Raw genomic sequence first — 20,757 nt, 5'->3', positions numbered from 1 at the left:
TCGGGTATATTCGACGTATTTTCACTACGAATTATACATATATAAGTGGAACCAAATAAGCCAAATATTCTTACAAAAAAAATCGACTGAACTTTTTATATCTTATGCGGCTAGTTTCCGGTTTTCGAATTGTTTCATGTTAAAAAGATTTGAGGTTTTACAATTAGTAATGTAGACTGCTTAGATTGGTTTGGAGTTTTTTACAGATTGTAGTTAAATAGATATTTGGACGACGAGTATATTTATGGCAGAAGTCAGCTTACTAACATACCAAGCACTCCATCACCGAAAACGAAAGATTGAATGAAATTTGACAATGTTTCGCTTATTAATTATCATGCATCAGTTGAAGAGAATGTTATTCAGGATGTAGCTTTAGACGATTTACACCCAATGATGTTAAAATGTTGATTCAAACTTTTAATGCCAAAATTGGAAAGGTGAAGATTTTCCAAAATGCAGATGTCGCATTTTCAGTCGTATCGGATAAGAACTCTACAATTCAACGAGGAAAAGTTAAAACGAAGGCTCGATTCGCACAAAATACCAAATGAAGCCCGTAAAGCACATTGAGGCGATCCCTAGGGAAGTTATAGATAACATGGCACAGGAAAATTAAATAAGATCAAGAAATTGATGAATACATATATGCTGGGTTTGACGTTAAAGTTTGCAACCTTTTTCTCGAAAGGCATAACATACCTGAAGAATAATAAATATAGTATCCTAATCTTAGTCGCCCGAACGTTATACTCAACACGACTCCATCTGCCAGCGCTCCTCAGCATCCCCTTTTATAAGAGAAAAAGATGCGATCGCCGTGGTCCGCCGTTCCATTGCAGAGCACACAGTCAGGAGATCGTGCTTTCCCAATTTCGTGCAGGTAAGATTGAAAACCTCCATTCCCACTTAGAAGTTGGGTAAGGAAATAGTCAATCATGCTTTCGATTCAGCCATAGATTCAAATTGCCATTGAGCTGCGCAATTCATCTGCCTCTTGACTATCTCTATCTATCAAAATAGATGCCACTAAGTTAGTGAGCGGTTTAGTTCTTCACGAGCACTACCTCTCCAACGTCTCTGTCCTTGCGACTGTAGATGGCTTTACGTCCCTTAGCGAGGAGGACAAAAGGGATCTCTCCTGCGGGCGCCATCAAAGTCGGTTCTGAGATAGTTTTTTATGGTAGGGTAGGTGAATGCATTTACGCGCAGAGTGCTGAACTCCTGTAACGGTACTTCGTCGGACTACCAATTAAACACTTTCGGGCTAGCCCCTGAATTCTTCCGTTTTGCGGAGCTTTAAAATTTGGGAATTCCTTTCTCCAGCGGGAGGGCAGAGAAGGGAAGGAAACTGTCAATTCAATTTCTTCTTTGCAACGAGAATAACACAAACATAATGTGCAATAAGGCTCTACTTGGCAGCGCTCCTCACCATCTCCTCGACAATATTGTCTGGGTGAGAGATACCCTGTGTCTAAATAGAGTTGCTGACAAATCCCATTACACCTTCCACTAGAAAAAAAGGTGTGATGAGCGTCGTCCACAACTCCGTTGCAAAACGCACGATCCGGAGATCGTGCCTTTCCAATCTTGGGCAGGTAAGACTGAAAACCTCTGAAAATCGGTCTTTAGTTTAATTTTTCCACTTCCCTTGGCTCTTCGCCCTTGCACTTGTATATGGCTTGACGCTCCTTAGCCCGAAGGGCAGCGGGGATCACTCCAGCGATCACCATTACGGGCGGTTTAGAGACAGTTGGGTACGCGGACGCCACCCGCAAAACTCCCCGTTTCTGACAAGAGCGTGAGCCCATACCTCTGCGCCGTAAAGCAGGACAGACTGCGTTGAACTCATCAGAAGACATCGCCTTCTAAACGTACGACCGCCAATATTTGCCATTAGCCTACTTAATGCCGAAACTCCAGCTGCAGCCTTATTTGCTGCTGCTTTGAGTTGCTCAAAAAATCTCATCTTTGAGTCAGCCCGAGGTACTTTACTGCTGGTTTTAACTTGGTTATCGACTCGCCGAACGATATGGGACACCGGGTCGGAATTCTCTTTTTAGTCAGGATGATTGCTTTGGTTTTTTCCAGTGCAAGGTTATCATTAGTAGTCACCCATCCGCTTACCCGTCGCATCAATATGCCGAGTCTGCTTTGTCCTATTTGACAGTGCGTCCGGCAACTAGCGTCGCGACATCATCTACATAGCCGACCAAGCGCGACTCTTCTGACATGTCGAGTTTAAGTTTAAGTTTAAGTTTTAAGTTTTAAGTAGCGTTCCAGAGGTCCGGCCCTAGGATGGATGTGCTACCCCCGACGTGACATCCATCCTCTTCCGACCCTCTAGGGTTTCATAGAGCTGGGAGCGATTCCTCAGATAGTCCTTCAATATCCGTAAGAGATAGTTCAGCCCGTCGAAAGTATTGTCTAGTGAGCCTAGAATATCTTTCTATCTTGCGGAATTAAAGGTGTTTCTGACGTCAAGCGTTACGAGGACCGCCCCCCATCAAGTTCGGCGGCGGTGCGCCTCTATTCGTCCAACGGCATCCACGACATGCATGACAGCATCAACTGTGGATCATCTTGCTCTAAAACCAAACTGTCGGGGAGATAAATCTCCGGCAGCGCGTATCGCTTCAGCGAGTCTACTTCTGATGAGCTTTTCGAGCACTTTTCCAGGAGTGTCAAGCACACATGAAGGGGGGTAGTATGAAGACGGCAACTTGAGGTCACTTTTCCTTTTGTGGATCAGCGCAAGCCTCGCCACCTTCCAACGAGCAAGGAAAGTACCCTCAGGCAAGCAGGTATGTCGCGGTGCAAAATAGTCTGCAGATGAAAATGATGTAAATCGGACAATGAAAAGATTGTAATCGTGGCATGGTACAAAGACATAAAAGGTAAAAAAAAATTATTAAAGAAAAGAATATCTAATTTTGTGTTTTACAAATCCTTATAAAGGTGGAAGCAGCACTGTTTATTATGAATCCACATAAACCGTATATTCTCGAAAGAATCCCATCGAAACTTCTAATGTCAGCTGGAGCACTTTCCTATATTCGGATGCAACGAATCATCTGTAAAATTTAAATCACCGAGTGACTTTTAGAGGACTATCCGGGAAGGAGGGGATATATTACTGTCCAGTACTTAAGATTGCAAAGAACCACTGGACAGCTTTCAGGGTAGAATCATTGATAGCGCTTTAAAGGGCAAGTGACCGAAGGAGTATCTTCTTGGAGGCTATCGAAACATCTTTCTTTGATGCTTTGCCTATTTGCTTCGTCCAGCTTGAGAAAAAGTCCATCCTTATCATAGTTTCTCTAATGGACGATTGCTATTAATTTGCTTTTTGGAGACCATTTAGGTAGCCTCTTCAAAAGCTGATGCACTTTGACACTGAACTTAATATGGTTGGCATTTTTCACTTCCTTGCATCCAAATGTTTTCCGTTGTACGTATCGCTCGAACAAATCAAATCAATTTGAGTTAGTTTTGTCACCGTTTAAGTTTCTTGGTTAATACGTAATGTATGCTAGACTGAATTAATAGTTTTGTTTGCTGCTGTTATTCGCCTTAGAATTTTAAGTTTTTCATTTGCGTCATTAGGAAGTTGGAACTAGAGGAACACAGAACGGTGCACTTGTTCGAAGTTGAATTTACCTAAGATGACGTTCTTCCGAACTAGGATATTTCTGGGTATCCAGTGGAAAAATTTGATCTAGCTTTCATTGGTCTTCATTTCAAATTTTCTGGAATAAATAATTTAACATTGTCCGCACTAAAATTCGGCGAAAAGACTTGATGGTCAAACTAACATATTTCAAAGCCAATCCCACGTCTTCGTTTCAGTCCTACCTTCAAATTGAAATTTTTAGCAACCACTGACTGGATTTGATATTCAGTCTGAGTGTAATTACGCAGTATTTCTAGGGATTAAATTATTTGAAATAATTAAAATTTGCTTTTTTGTATTCACGTGTTATTTAAACGTCTTGCAAATACCGATATTTCGGGAACCACCTGTTTCCTTCATCAGTGCTAACAAGTCTCTACTTGGACTACTCGACTTGTTAGCACTGATGTAGGGAACAAGTGGTTCCCGAAATATCGGTATTTGGAAGACCAATAAATAACACTAGTGAATAGAAAAAAGCAAGGTTTAATTATTTAAAAATGATATTCAGTGCTTGTGGCTCTCATCAACCTTATCAGCTCAGTTAGACTTGTAACTGAATTAGAGACTTGTAGGGAGCGATATTATCGACAATATCGTAAGCTAGGAGAAAATTCACGAAAAGCTGCTATCTGTTCCACACTCAGTTTTTTGCAATGAAACCCCTTTGGCATTCCCTAGTGATATTATCAACCTTTAGTTTTCTTTTAAGTATTTTTTTCAGTATTTTGTAAAAGGTACATAATATTCCACTCTAGTTGCGACAACTTAGTAAATTTTGTTTTTTGAATATTGGTTTTACATCTAATAACTAGTGTAGAGTCCTAAGCCGGAAGACCCTCAAAAAGGTCACTATATTATGGGCAAAGGTAAGTGCCTCCACAGAATTTGCTATTATTATTACTGCTGGAAACGAAGTCTATCTAATCTTCAACAATGTTCGAATACACAACAGCACGCATCTACTTGGACACCAACCGTAATCCCCATGAATAGTACTTCAATAGCCAGGCGCTCTGTATAACGTAGAGGAGTTATCTGACGTGGTACGCTCACATACCTTTAGTGGTGATTGACCAAAGACCAAGACAAGCCTTGAATGTGATATTTTACCACAGGGGATTACCACCTTGGGTATACCGCTATACCACTCCAGGTGTGGAGACTAGCTCGAGAACTAGTAGAATTTTTAAAAAATAGAGAATACTCAAATTCAGTAAATCACGAAACCATGTCAAATTCTAAAATATGCACGATAAGGATTTTAATGTGAGTTATTTCTTATTTCTCTTTTTGCATTATTATGTATCTTGAGTTTTTACTTTGGGTGCAAGCAGTACAGACGTACTCTGAAGTGTTTAAAGTTTTCAAGGTTTTAGACGAATTTCTTTTTTAACTTTATAAATTTTATAACTAGTATTGGTTTTGCTAATATACCTAATTAGTTTTGTGCTCAAATATTAAAGTTGTCTGAAAGTGGCAGAAAGCGAACAAGGGGGAATGAATCCCCAGATGATAATCTTCGAAGTAAACTGAGAGTTCTGCGAAGACCACCATCATTACCATCTGAAATGGCGGGCGCATCCAACCGGTTTAGCATTTTAGAAGTAGATGAAAATGAAATGGCAGTGGATAGCGATACAGTTAATGTGGTCACCGCCACTCAAAAGAAGGTAAAAATTCCACCTATTGTCTTTCCGAAACTACAGAAAACTGAAATTGACGAGGCGATGGATAAACTCAATGTTACTGTATACTATGTCAAGTATTCAGGCATCGGACGGAAACTTTTCACTGACACTATCGAAGACTTTGACCGAGTTATTAAACACTTCAAAGTAAATAAGACTGAATTCTTTACTTATTGTCGACCAGACAAAAGGCAGATCAAAATTTTGTTATCGGGCCTGCACAGCATGGATAATAACAAACTGGCTGAGCTGCTTAAAATCGAACATGGCATTACCTGTCTAGATGTAAAAAAGTTTGAACCATCGAAATCCCGCTACACCGAGCAAACGTTTTACATTTTATATTTTGAAAAAGGTACGATCAAGCTAGCGGAGCTCCGTCGAATAAAACCAATTCAGCGTACAATTATCACTTGGAGTTATTATAGTAATGCACGAAGTGGCCCCACTCAATGTCACAACTGCCAGCTGTACGGCCACGGCAGCTCTAACTGTAATCTGTCTACTAAATGTCAAATTTGCAGCATTTCGCACAAAACAACTGATTGCCAGTATGCAAAACTCCAACCTGATCTAATTAGATCATTTCTAAAGTGTGCTAACTGTAATCTTCAGCATTTAGCAAGTGATCCTACTTGCCCAAAGCGTCAAGAGTATTTAAATGCTGTCAGGGGAGCCGCATCTAGACGAAATCATTCAAGTTACCGTCAGCCGACCAAAACCGCAGCCGTCAATCATTTCAACAATGAAAGCTTTCCTCCTTTAAAGTTACATGGTAATTCGAATTTGCAGCAGAGTGCTTCGAAGTCGAACTTTTAACCCTCACGAATATCGTTTAGTCATGCAGTCAGGAACGGACTGCCTACGACCAATAGTAGAAATACAATTAATAATGCGAGTAACCTGTTTTCTCCAGAGCAAATGATAGAACTGTCAGCCGAGCTTATCACAAATCTTTCAGACTGCAAGTCTAGAACAGACCAATTTAATGTCATTGTAAACTTAGCTGTTAAGTTCCTTTACGGTCCATAAACTTAAAGTAGTTCTATGGAACGCACAAAGCGTTAAAAATAAGTCCGATGAGCTTTTTGACTTTGCAATAAGTGATCATATTGATATTTTGTTATTAACAGAAACTTGGCTTAAGAGTAAAGATAAGTTCTTTCATCCTAGTTTTAAGACTTATAGGAATGATAGGCAAGATGTAGTAGGCGGGGGGGGGGTTGCCATAAGTTTAAGAAATAACATCAAGCATAAAATACTACCCGCGTTCAAAACTGAAATTCTTGAGACTATTGCTTTAAGACTAGAGGAGTTGGATTTGAATATTGTCGTTGCTTACTTTCCAGGCACGAAGCTTAATGTGCAGAAACTAAAAGCGTTTGAAAACGACCTTAAATTACTGATTAGTAAAAATGAAAAATTACTCCTTTGTGGTGATTTAAATGCACGACACCGTCATTGGAACTGTGTAAAAGCGAACAAGGCTGGCAAAATACTTTTTGATCTTGTTTGTGAAAGAAACCTTTTTATTCACACTCCCACAAGACCCACCTTTTTGAACCCTAGGGGATACGACTCTACATTAGATCTTGTAATTTCAAACGGCCGAATCAACATCGACCAACCTGTAACAGGGGACAAACTATCTTCGCCTCATTTACCAGTAGCCTTTCAACTAACTTCTGAGACTTCACTATCAAATTCAGACGAATCAGTGGATAGAATTAGAATAAACTGGTTGAAATTTAAGAAATACTTGAATGATATTATACAGCTTAAAAATTTAAATTTAGCAAAGATCAGCTCTACCGACCAAATTGACTCCCTAATTAGTACCTTTTATTGCCATATTAATAGTGCCATAAAATTCGCATCCTATCCTGAGCAAGCCGATTTATTTCCAAACCAAGTCATTGATGAGGGAACCAAATTCCTAATTTCTTCAAGAAACTACGTACGGCGTCAATGGCAGAAAACTCGAAGCAGAAGCACAAAAACCGTGGTTAATAAGCTTACTAAAGCCATTCAAAGTCGAATCTTCGGTGCTAAAAACAAGCGATGGGGTAGAATGCTTCAAGAAATTCCTAAAAACGGTGATAAATTATGGAAATTAAATAAATTATTAAAGAAGAAGAAAATTATTCCGCCCATGCGGAACGCCGGTGATATTATTTACGATGATGAGTCTAAAGCGGAACTTCTAGCAAATCAGTTCCAAAAAGCCCGTTTAGCGTCAGACCACTTAGGATCGGTTTTGTTCAACAAAACCGTTCAGGAGAGGGTGAAAAAACTGCGTACTTCACTCTGTGATTTCGATGCTCGTGAACTTTGTTCCCCTAGAGAAATCAAAGCACTTAAAGGTAAAAAAGGCTCCAGGTTCAGATCGGGTAACGAACTCAATGGTTAAGAACTTTCCTAGAAAGGCGATTGTATACTATAATTTCATCGTGAACAGCTGCTTAAAGCTCTCTTATTTTCCAAAAGTTTGGAAGGAGGCTACGGTAGTACCCATTGTTAAACCAGGTAAAGACCCAAAACTGGCTGACAGTTACAGGCCTGTTAGTTTAATTTCTAGTTTCAGCAAAATTTTTGAGAGAGTTATTCTAGCTCGTGTTAATAAGATTCTAAATCAAACGAATTTATTACCTGATTTTCAGTTTGGCTTCAGACCTAAACATTCAACTTCACATCAGGTGTTTCGGGTGACCAGCGAAATCCAAAAAATTTTCAAAGATAAAGAGTCCTTAGGATTTCTTACTTTAGATATTTACAAAGCGTTCGACTCTTTTTGGCACTATGGGTTGGTATACAAGCTATTACTGTTCAGGTTTCCAATATATCTGGTCAAGCTTTTACTATCATTTTTAACTGGAAGAAGGTTTACAGTAAAAGTAGGTAGCAAACAATCCTCAGATCGATCGATCCCAGCGGGGGTTCCTCAAGGTTCTCCACTAAGCCCTACACTGTTTAATATCTACACCTCGGACATTCCAACTGCCCCAGGGTTCAAACTAGCTGCATTTGCCGATGATGTTGGCATTATTTCTTCCTCTAACGATCCTTCAACAATTATGTCATCTCTTGAGAACCAGCTGGATTCTCTGTATCAATTTTATTTTAGGTGGAAGATTAAAGTGAACCCTTCTAAAACACAAGCTCTGTTCTTTACGAAAAAGAGATGTAAAGCTAAGCTGCCAAGCAGAGACATAAATTTTCTTGGGGAGAGTATTAAGTGGTGTAATAGCTTAACATATTTAGGAGTCGTTTTGGATAAAAAACTTACATTTAAAGATCATACTGATTCAATTTGTTCGAAGATATCTAAATCATTTTGCTCGCTTTACTCGCTGCTACACAGAAATTCTAAACTATCGGTAGACAATAAATTGATTATGTTTAGAATGGTTATTCAACCAATTATTTCATACTGTGCTCCGGTTTGGTCTCAATGTGCAAGAACACATAAACTTAAAGTTCAGCGTGCGCAAAATAAAATCCTCAAAGTAATTTTAAACAAATCGTTTGACTTTTCAACTGAAAAACTGCACAATGAGGCAAAAGTCAAATATGTTGAAGATTTATGCTTATCGAACTCCGTCAGATTTATGAACAACTGTAGAACTGTTGGCAACCCTATCCTATCATATCCTATGCTCGTCATAAATTCTAGGTTAAGGTAGTTCAAGTTAAGTTAAGTAGGTTAAGTAGATCTAGTAATTTTGAACAAGGTTTTTTGCACTTTTCCTTGGGTAATTCATACCATAGAACGAATTTATTTAGTTGCGATGCAAATTTTAATTTTGTAGAGTAAAGATGAGTCTGGTATCTACAGCCATAAGTTCTGCTATTGTATAGAAGGTTAAGATCATGAATAAAGCCGAACCGAAGAAAAAAAAATATTATGTATCTTGATTCCGTAGCCTATATTATGACGAAATCTATGGGCGATACCATGACCGTCAGGTTGTGAATAAAGTCCGGCTCAATAGGTTACGATGGGCGGGCCACTTAATCCGTATGGATGTGCATGATCCCATCCGAAAAGTCTATAAGGGTAATATCTATGATAGAAAAAAAGACGAGGCAGACCCTGCCTGAGATGGAGCGGTGGCGTAGACCAGGACGCCAGGCAGCTTTTAGGGATATCGAATTGGTGGAGCTCGGCGCAAAACCGATATGTTTGGAGTTCCTTATTAAGGCAGGCCTAGACCGGATATCGGTTGTTGCGTCGTTGATGATGTATTTTGATAGCCTTATTGACATATGAAAGTCTGCTCGGACTTTTCGCAGTGATTTTCTGTTCAGGAACACACAAATCGAAATGTTTACCCAAATGACTTTCTGCATTGTCGGAAGAGGGGGAATATATTTGTTAAAACTATTGTTCCATCGTTTACATATTCACTATCACAGAAATAAACACTAAAAGTTGTAGGCATTTGCTCTTAATATTTGCCATACCAAAGCAGTCCCTTTTACTTCTGGGGCATCACAATCTTTGTTCCGATTTGGTGTGTTAACGTTACCTGCATACCCTTTACTATCCTTTATTCGAAAAGTGCGATTCTCTTAAAATCTAAAGTGAAGCTTCAAACATTTTTTTAATAAATTGAAATAATAAAAACTTGTTGTTTCTTTTTCGTTGGTGTGGGTATTTATTCTTGCAAATACCGATATTCCGGGAACCACTTGTTCCCTTCATCAGTGCAAACAAGTTGGTGTTTTCACTCAATTTCCCCCAAAAAATGGCAGTATACTATATATTTAGCAAACTTGTTTGCACTGATGAAGGGAACAAGTGGTTCCCGAAATATCGGTATTTGCAAGAATAAATACCCACACCAACGAAAAAGAAACAACAAGTTTTTATTATTTCAATTAATTAATCGTTGGAAACACCGCATAATTTCACTCTGATTTTTTTAATAATCAACAAAAATTCCTTATTCGAGCTAAATTGGACAGAGTTCGATTTAGTCTATTTAAATATGCAAGGTGATGTGATTGGGAGATCGTCTCCCGTTCTATCGATTGATCGGTATAGGGAAGGGAATCTCCATCACGGACGATGCAGCAACAGATACACGATTTTCCTGTGTAGTCAAAGAGCTGCTTTGAATTTCTGCAACTTGCACCATGCACCTGACTAATTACACTTGGATGCATTTATCTCTGAATGGAACATACATATCAGAAAATATTCGGTCGTTATTAGCATTCAATGGCTTATCGAAAGTGATATATGTATTTCAGTTGAAAGCATTTCAGGTGGTACAACCTTATATAAATTAGGAAAAGCTGTGTAATGAAATGATATCTATGCAATGATTAAACCAATTTTTACAACTAAACAGTATAATCTATTATCGCCTACCATTCTCATCCGGTACAATCAATCCTGCTATCCAACTTTGTGTTAATATTCCGTAAAGGAAGATTGTCTGTATCCAGCGATAGTACCAGTGCCAGGACCTCTGATATTTTGAATCATTGCACGCAAAGAACAATGACAATCCGCTTGTTCTTCTGCGTGACATTTTCACCACGTAGAGAACTTCTTGTCGCAAAAAAAACTTTCGGTGGATATACAAGCTTAATCTAATGCCGCACTCGGGCTTTGGCCGACTGAATTTCTATAAACTTTTTACTATAATATCACACACACCATCCACGAAATTCATCACAAATACAATTGTTCACTGAAACAGTCATCACTACTAATTGGTTTTCACTGGAACTGGGATTGGAACTGTGTAGATGCAACAGTTTTGACTAGCTAGGATCAACTCGAAATCATTTTAGCCTTCTGTCGCGGATCTGTTTGATGGGACAACACAAAGAATGTACGCACGATAACGAACTGATATCGGTGATGAAACTTCACAGGAAGATTAAATTTGCATCAAGTCGCCCGTTATCCTCTGGAGAGGCTTCCTGTTTGAAAATTGACGGCCTAGGAAATTCACATCATGGAAGAGACTCTGCCTCCCTTATTATTTGAACAACATATTTTAGACGCGACAATTTTTTCGATAGTAGTTATTTTGTAAAAGTAACGGTAGTGAATGCTTGCGGATTAACTAGAAAGGGTATTGACTACAAGCTAAAACTAAAAACCGAACGGAAATTCAGCGAAAGCAAGGTAATCCAGTTTCCTTGGGGAGAGTCAGGGGCCGTCGTCGTTAATCCGTTTTTGCCTAATTCAACTTTTTGCCTTTGGTGGCTCGATGAATATTTTTTTTAAAGATAAAGCATATACTCTTTTCCGTATTCCTATATGCAATCCTTTCTGATGCATGGAACCCACGAATAACACTTCCATTTAATTTTAATAATACATTGTTCTCCTTTTTGATACACTATCTTGTATCTTGGCTTCGTCACTAACGAGCTACCGAAAATCGCTGCCCAGTGTGAATGGCAAGGACGCACGTATCTATAGTTCCTTGCTAGGGAATGTTCAAAACTGAATCGCTCGCGAACGCGGAAAACCCTACACGGGAAAACGAACAACCAATTTCTCTGAATGTTCCGCGAGTACTGGATTGAGTAGTCATTTGTATCTTGCGTACGCTTGTTTGCAGCATTTCCAAAAGATTGTCTTGCGCACAGGCGCGACACCGGTTTTCGAATCTGTACCGGTTTTCGTAGAAGACAATTAGATATTTTCTCCATGTAGGAGTTTTACGTTCGCTCTAGTCATTGCTTGGTAGTAAGCGACGGAAGTTGAATGTTAGAATTGAATTGTCCCTTCAAATGCTGCCGGTAAGCCTTGAGGGGAATTCCCCGTTTTCAAGAGCAACATTAGAATCGATAGCAGTGCCTATGCGATGTTGATGCAACAATTAGGTTGAGATGGCGGAACCTTTTCGGTGTTGAGCATTCACGTTTTCATAATGAAGGAAGGGAAGTGTACTTGCTTTTGTTTTTTTTTTATTGGAGGAGCGTAAAAATCAAAAATTTCTCAAAAGTCCTTTCATTCTACATATGTGCAAGTATTGGTAGGGATAAATATTCCTGTTTTTATTCCGCAATTTTTAAGTTTTAAGTTGTTACGTTGGATGCATTTTTCATATTTAATTTGATTACCAATTTCGGATCATATTTTTTAAAGATTTAAAAATTTTAAAAGATTTATGTTCTTTTAGTTGTGTGCCAATTATTTAGTCACTGTTTCTGGCGGGTAGTCAGGTGATTTGATAAGTCATCAAGAGATTCATAGCTTCTATATACGTTGGTTTGATGACTTCAACGACTGCCAATTTACACTTTTAATTTAACAATCAAACAGAAATGTTATCCTCCAAGTAAAGAGGTGATTTTGGCTGCGGTTATTGTGGGGTTCCGGAATAAAGATGATGACAGCAATTAGATTATGCAGTTTCCAGAAGACTAGATAGTTTTCATCTATGGCCAGGAGTTTCTCCCAACGAATTTGCAGTCTCATGTATGGCTTCCATTTTCCTTGTTTCCTTGTTTACCTTAATTTTCAAATTAGATAGTTTCGGTGGCCTAAGAATAGAAGATCTAATACCTGTAATCAAACCGAATCAATGACAGAAACGTTCTACGCAAAACAACTGCACATACATATGCACATATACTAAAAATGACTAACATTCGTTTAGACAACAAATGAAAAATATTGTAACTGAAGTAATTCATGCACTAACCAATTTCAGCACACTTAAGGAGAAAAATGCACTAAAAATACTGATGGGTAGGGGTTTCTAGGGTCGCTGTTTCCAGTTTTTCCTGAAAAATTCAAAAATGCTGTCTCTATTAGAAAAATATCCATTTGTTAAATTAATCCAGATAAAATTCTCTACAAAAATAGATAATTAAATAAACACTTAAAAATGAAATACTATATATTGAATTCCATCCCTTACTTTGATTCATCTCAGGTGGTCCATAGGTTCCACGTTATAGCTTGCGGGGACCAACTCTCCAGGGACTTTCTCGGTTCGTGCGTCGCTAAGATCAACGTCGCCTAGGAGGGCATAAAGCTCAAAGTTATCCCCTACGGCGAGATTACTTGGAAACCGGAAGCTCGTATCCGTTTCCCGAAGATCCGCATTGATAATGACAAGCTCGTCCAATTTTTGTGCCTTAATAACTCTAGGATTCGGATGGGCGATTGGGTGCTTATCAAGGAGGAGGAACCCGAAATGAACAGCCAACCTTTCCTGCTCCGTATAAATGGAGCGCCTGGATGGGCTGGAAAATGTATAAAATGCGATTCGGACTCAGGAATGCAAAGGTGAAAATGTTCTGCTCAGCAAAACCGGACGACGACCCGGAGATGAGGACCGACAATCCGACGGGGATAGACGAATCCTTCAGACAAGCAGATTGTGCTGAGGGTAACGCAAATAAATCTGCAGCACTCAAAGTGCGCCTCGACTAATCCGTGGACCTTTGCATCGACATCGCGCTAGCACAGGATCCCAGGTTCGGAGCCGACCGAACCACCAAAGGGCTCCAAAGCAACTATTATAATTTATTCCACAAAACAGGAGACGTTGGTTAGGACGGACCTAGATCATATATCCTCTCTAGGAAGGGTCTGCACACTTTTCTGTGTCCGGACCTGAGTTCCAACGACTTAGTCATGGTCAAATTGGAGCAGGCGAGGGCAGAGAACTTGTATATTTCCTTGGTTTACATGAGTCACCGATCCGCATTGGGCGTTGATGGTGGGCTTCTCATCTACCATATTGAATAGTTGAAGAGATAACAGGAGCATTTCACTGCGTTTTAGAATCACATCCGGGTAAGTTGCACATCTTGTCGATGATATTACAGACAACCATAACAAGCGGTCACTGACTGTTCGTCCAAACGGAAAGCATATAATTTTCGTTATGAAGGCTGCCCAGCAGAGTAAAGCTAGCGGGCTTGACTAACTCCCCAAGGAATTGTACCTTGTAGCTTCTGCGGCTTCAGTCGACTTGTTACTTCCATTCAATCGTAAATCTTAGGAATTTGAGATCTTTTCCAATGAGTGGAAAAGGGGACTGTTGTAAAGAAAGCGACGCAAGGTACCTGCTCGAATGGAAACATTTTAATTTAAGGTTATAATTATGTCTTTGCCAGTCTAATCTTCTTCCATACATCCCTTATCGTTCTGCTATAATTTGCTCAAAACCTTGTCCTTCCAGTATCTACGTTGCAATTTATATATGAGTAGGTTGAGTTCGAAAATGGACCTTTGCATATGACATTCTGTTTTAAGTCTGTAAGGAAACGAACAGAGGACCTAGAGATGAAGCATCAACAAATGATCTTCACAATCACCTGAAGAACGTTATCATGGATACGGCCACAAACATACTTGGGCCCAGTCGCAAAAGGAGTCGGAACGGCTGGTTTGACGATGAATGTAAGCTAGCAACGGAACGGAAGAATGCCGCATACCGAGTAATGTTGCATTCCCAAAGAACGCGGGCACGCGCAGAGACTTATCTCTCCGTTGAGCGAAGAAGCGACTTCACAGACGGAAAAAGGAAGCCTAGGAGAACCAACGAGTCGGTGAACTAGAAAAGTACAGGGAGCAACCACACCAGGCGCGCAAGTTTTACCAACAAGTCAGGAGGATGAAGCCTTATACACCTCGATGCTCATCCTGCCGAGACAAAGAGGGAAATCTGATTTCCGACAGAATGGGCATATTAGAGCGATGGGTTGAGTACTTTGATGAGCTACTGAACAACCAGAACATCGGCGAGTTGGAGGTCCCGCCAACTGAAGACGACGGACAAATACTGCCACCACCAAGTTTAGGAGAAACAGTCCGTGCAATTCATCGGCTAAAAAATCATAAGTCGCCAGGAGCCGATGGAATTACAGCCGAATTGGTTAAATATGGAGGCGGCCAGTTACACCAAGTGGTTCATCAACTTGTGCGCAAGGTATGGGACAGCGAATCAATGCCTGACGATTGGCAACGAGGCATTATCTGTCTCATACATAAAAAGGGAGATATCACACAGTGCAGCAATTATAGAGGTATCACGTTGCTGAGTACCATCTATAAGATATTCTCCACTATCTTACTAGGCCGGATAGCCCCATACGCCCAGAACATCATTGGCCCATAGCAAAGAGGCTTCACTCCAGGCAAATCAGCAATATATCAGATTTTCTCTCTGCGGAAAGCGATGGAAAAACTGTTGGAATTTGGACAACAGTTGCACCATCTATTCATCGACTTTAAAGTCGCCTATGATAGCATAGCCAGGGTACACGACCGTGAGAGAATCCGGTATCCCGATGAAATTAATAAGACTGACTAGGCTGACCCTGACCAATGTGCGAGGCCAGATAAAAGCAGCAGGATGACTCTTAAGACCATTCGACATCAACAACGGTCTACGAGAAGGGGATGCTCTATCATGCGTCCTGTTTAACCTGGCTCTCGAGAAAGTGATCCGTGATGCCGAGGTAAATGCAAGAGGTACGATCCTCTTTAAGTCCACCCAACTACTGGCCTATGCCGACGATATCGACATCATCTGCCTTCATCCAGATCGAGCAGGCGGCTATCGGCGCGAGCACATCAATGAAGGCAAGACAAAATATATGGTGGCAACGTCAGCACCGAAGACGAACCAACCAACAACATCAAACCGCACTGGTCAAATACAAACACGAAGAAGAATAAGGATAGGAGAATACAACTTTGAGACCGTTGACAATTTCTCCTATCTAGGGTCGAAAATCACAACCGATAACAACTACGATGATGAAATCCGCGCACGGTTTTTGTCAGCCAACAGAGCCTATTTCAGCTTACAAAGACTGTTCCGCTCGAAACGTCTCACCATAGGGTCAAAGCTCTTACTGTACAAGACTATGATCTTGTCAGTCCTCATGTATTCCTCGGAAACTTGGGTTCTTAGCAAGAAAAATTGCGAACTCTTGGCCGCGTTCGAGAGAAGAATCCTCCGAAGAATTTTTGACCCCCTACATGAGGATGGACGATTCCGTAGCCTACACAATGACGAAATCTAGGAGCGATACCATGACCGTCCGGTTGTGGATAAAATCCGGCTCAATAGGTTACGGTGGGCGGGTCACTTAATCAGTATGGATGAGGATGATCCGACCCGGAAAGTCTATAAGGGCAATATCTATGGTAGAAAAATAAGACGAGGCAGACCCTGCCTAAGATGGAGCGATGGCGTGAGTCAGGACGCCAGACAGCTTTTAGGGATATCGAATTGGTGGACCTCGGCGCAAAACCGGGATATCTGGAGTTCCTTATTGAGGCAGGCCTAGACCGGATACCGGTTGTTGCGCCGTTGATGATGATGATGATGAAGGAAACGAGCTTCCGATCATGAATGAGATGGGTTGGTAGTTGATGAATATTTGCGGAGTGAATTCGTGTATTAATCCGTAATTATTTCTAAGGAGTTCTACATTTATCATAAACTGATAGCTCTTATTTATAACTTTATTGAAATAATTTTTTTTTGAATATTCTAGAGAGTGCGCCAGCAATTTGCACGGAGAAACCTTTCAATATTGTGCCACAAACAACATATGTACACATAAAAGCATGTCCAGCGATTCGCATCGATCAATAGGTAAACTGAAGCGACGAAAATCTGAAACGATTAGTTTGCATGCTCTGCATACATATATATGTGTCCATGATTGTATTTTGTTGTATTTTCTGTTCACCTGCACTTGGTATCATATTACAAGAAACGCGGAACTCGTGATCTTTGATGAGACTTATTACCCAGTGAAGAGTAGCGATCGGATAACATTTTGACGAGTAATCCATGAGGGCCTATCTATTACATGAGAATAAACACTCGAACCTGAAACTCATGCCCACTTAGGTGCATGCATAACCTGTGCTCCGAAATTAGTTTTGTGAGTCTTCGTATGTAGGGAAGCGCTAGTAATTACCGTATGCGTCACTATTCTCGCGGCTCCTACGGATGAACTTTTGCAATCAAGTGTTTGTCGAATGCTAACTTTACTTGGTAGCAAACACTTGAATAACATGTTGACAAGTTTTGTGAAAACATACTGAGCAGAGACATACCTGAAAAAAATGGTGCTTAGAGGTATGGTATTCATCAACTTCGAATAACGTGGAGAGGACTGTCATCAGCCTTAACAAAATTTCATCCTATTCAACCAGCATCTCAGCACTCGGTAGCTAAGCAGTTCAGACGTATTCATCATATATGTTAGCTGAAGTGAGCAAATATCACTGGAATTTACTTAAATAAATAGACAAAATGAAGTATCAAGTGGATGCTCTTATGCTTTCAGGGTTGATACGAACATTTCAATAAAGGAAAAACCTAAATCGGCGCTTATGGGAACGCTTTGGTATGAAATTCAGATAAAACTTGCTTAAAAATTCTGTACTGCATAGCCTATATTATATATAACAGCCATACATACAAGGCAGGAAGAATATATTCAGAAAGGTTAAAAAAAATATTGCATGATACTACTTTGCCCGGGTGCTGAGAATGGGAAAAATGACAACGTAACCCGTGCAACAAAGGCAGTTGTCAAAAGGTTTCTCACAAATTGGCTGTTTTAAAACCGATGTTGGATGAAAAGTACTAAAGAACTTGGCATTCCAAATTGAATTTCGAAGTAGTGATGATCCAGCATACCATTATCAGCAATACACGCCTCTTACTGCGAACCCGTTCTCTAGTAGGAGGGATAGTAACGCTCGGGGGTCACCACTTTGTGGAATATTTACATCATAGTCCTCCCGCAGGATTCGTGAACGTCCGTGGCAAGATGTACAGGCAAAGAGTAATCAAGTTACCTGTTAAGGTCTCTCCACGGAAAAAAATGGGGCCAATGAAGATGAAAATTGAGTTGCCACTGATTGGAGGCATCACCACTTCCAACCATGGGAACAGAAAACTAATTCCGCCAGGTTTTCCTCCCAACCTTCCGTATCCAGCGCGGAAAACAACCAAAAGAACATGAAGCTAAAACATGGAGATCATCAAGGAGAAACTCCTGGAAATTTTGTGCTAAGTTCTATTAAATTTCAATTTCCTTTTAGTTAATAATGGGATAAACGTAATGGCAAAATATATTTGAGATTAATTTATTAAATTATATGCTTATGATTTTACTGTCACGCATATTGCAGTTGTGCTGAACGATAGGAGGCAAAACTGTCACTAGGAAGACTAACTTAAGGAAAAAATGTTTTGATCCTTTCCAAGGGATAATTTCTATTCGATTGTTTGAATATCAGCATGTCAGCGAAAAACATAAAATATGACATAATGGACGAAACTGCCGACGTTGTTGTTTACAAAATAAACCATTTGGTATTGCAATGCCGTGGAATATCAAAGCAATGGACATTTCCGCTTGCTTCTAAAACAAACGATTTTTATCAATTATCACGCCGAAAGAAAATAGAAGAGAAGAATGTTAATGTCAGTCAATTGTATGGTTCAGACAAGAAGACTATATACAGGAGGTGAGACTGGCTCAAATCTAGCCCCATTATCCTTGGAGTAATCTTCGTTTTATTGCACCAAATTCAAATCAACTTACGGTCGTACATAGGCAATATTTTCCTAATGTTTCAGATCGAGCCGTTAGCCGTTAGAAATTCAAGGTTAATGGTCGTTTTGGATTTTAATTTATGTATTCAGGATGAATATTACGGTTCTATTTACAAGAAAAATCAATATTTTGTATAACCAAGTTTAATCAAGTAGAAGAGCAATCGCTGCAGAAATTTTCCAAGGCTGTTTACCGTACTTTATTGTCCTAGAACGGATATTTACATTGGCCTCGTCCATAACAGAACCATTAGTTCTTCTTCTTCAGGTTTTGCCCCTTTCAAAAGCGGGGTCAGCTCGTCTTTATCGATTGCACAGTTTTGCTCGGTCAAAGTTCTGATCTGGATGGAGTTGTCTTGACCAGCCTTTCGATCGGTTACCATTGAATCTGATGATCACATTCATCAATTTCAATGTTCAAACCCATCTTGGCAAGTGAATTCTCGTCAGCGCGAATTACATGATCATACCATCGAAGACGTCCCTCTCGCAATTTTTCAATGATTGACTTTACCTCTATCGATGGCGGATGTCCTCATTTCGGACGTGATTATGTTGCCTTTTATAGTCGGCCAACACTCAGAACCACAGAGAGCGACAGGGTAGCCGACATTGCGGCAAATTTTCGTTTTGAGACGTTCGTTGATGCGTCGATCATAAAGGACGCTAGTTGTGCAACTTCATCCAAATTGTGTCACTGTCAATGAAAGTGATAATACTTGTTTGATTGGAATCGGTTATCAATCAAAAATTCCCTTTTATTCAGATTTAAATACAGACCAAGTTGCATGAGGCGATCACTATATTTTTGAGTAAGTTTTTTGAGATTAGCTTTGTATAGAGTAGTGTATGTTGGATGTCTCGTGTGACAGTGTCCATAATAAGAACAACAAGCCGGGAAACCGGAAGCTGGACGCTTCAGGTACGAAAGGTTTTGTGTATTTCTTAGTACGTAGCACGTAATATATCCATATATTATGTGAGAGTATCCACTTTCGGGTGATATTGACTATGAAGTCTTCAATTTTCAAAGAAGCAACAAATTTGAGGTATTATAACTTTGTTAGTAATAGTGCGATTTCCGTATTGGTAAGATTTGGTAAGATCATGATCTATATTATAGCCTATATCACTACAAAATTTCATGGTATTAGGATGAACTTGAGGGGGGTTTCTAACCAATTACAAAAAATTGTAGTAATATACTATTATTAACTTTATTTAAACAGATATCGGCATGGAAGGTATTTCGGAGCCAAGGCACCATATAGTGGCAGCCTCTTGATTTTTTTCAGATTTTTGGGTTGGGTAGTTTCTGAGAATGGCCCCTTTAAAGAAGTGATCACTTTCAACTCCCCGCGCTCCCCACCCTTCCAACGAATGTCAAAACTAACATTGGCTTTGAAAAGTACTAATCGAGACCTTTAATTTGATACCCCACATGACTATATTTGGTGAAAAAAAATTTTACACCCCCCTTTTGCATGTATGGGGACCCCCCCTTAAATTCGACGTAAAAGGATGTAATTCACTGTATGCGTGAGCGTTCACAGTTCCCACCTTTCTACCAAATTTGGTGTCAATCGCTATAACCGTCTCCGAGAAAAATGCGTGTGACGGACAGACAGACAGACAGACAGACGGACAGACAGACAGACAGACAGACAGCCTTTACTCCCAAAAGTCGCTTAAATATTTGGGAGTAATGATTGACAAAAGACTCAACTTTAAAAAACACATTGAGTGCGCTGCAACTAAAGCATCTTCCATCGCTGTAACGATCTCGAGGATACTACCGAACATTGGTGGACCA

At 40.0% G+C, this 20,757-nt stretch overlaps 1 protein-coding gene across 1 annotated transcript in view; it reads right to left on the bottom strand.

Moving 5' to 3' along the window:
• Positions 1–11,894, bottom strand: part of LOC119655241 (hemicentin-1) — a 199,375-nt gene extending 187,481 nt beyond the window's left edge. The window contains exon 1 of the mRNA XM_038061026.1: positions 10,742–11,894. Within this exon, the coding sequence (XP_037916954.1) occupies positions 10,742–10,904 (163 nt within the window). The 5' untranslated portion in view covers positions 10,905–11,894. The remainder of the gene's footprint in view (positions 1–10,741) is intronic.
• Positions 11,895–20,757: the final 8,863 nt, after the last annotated feature.

This window comes from Hermetia illucens, chromosome 4, assembly GCF_905115235.1.
Source record: "Hermetia illucens chromosome 4, iHerIll2.2.curated.20191125, whole genome shotgun sequence".
NCBI classification, from domain to species: domain Eukaryota; kingdom Metazoa; phylum Arthropoda; class Insecta; order Diptera; family Stratiomyidae; genus Hermetia; species Hermetia illucens.
Note: the sequence above shows the minus strand (reverse complement) of the source record. Positions and strands in the feature narration are given on the sequence as shown.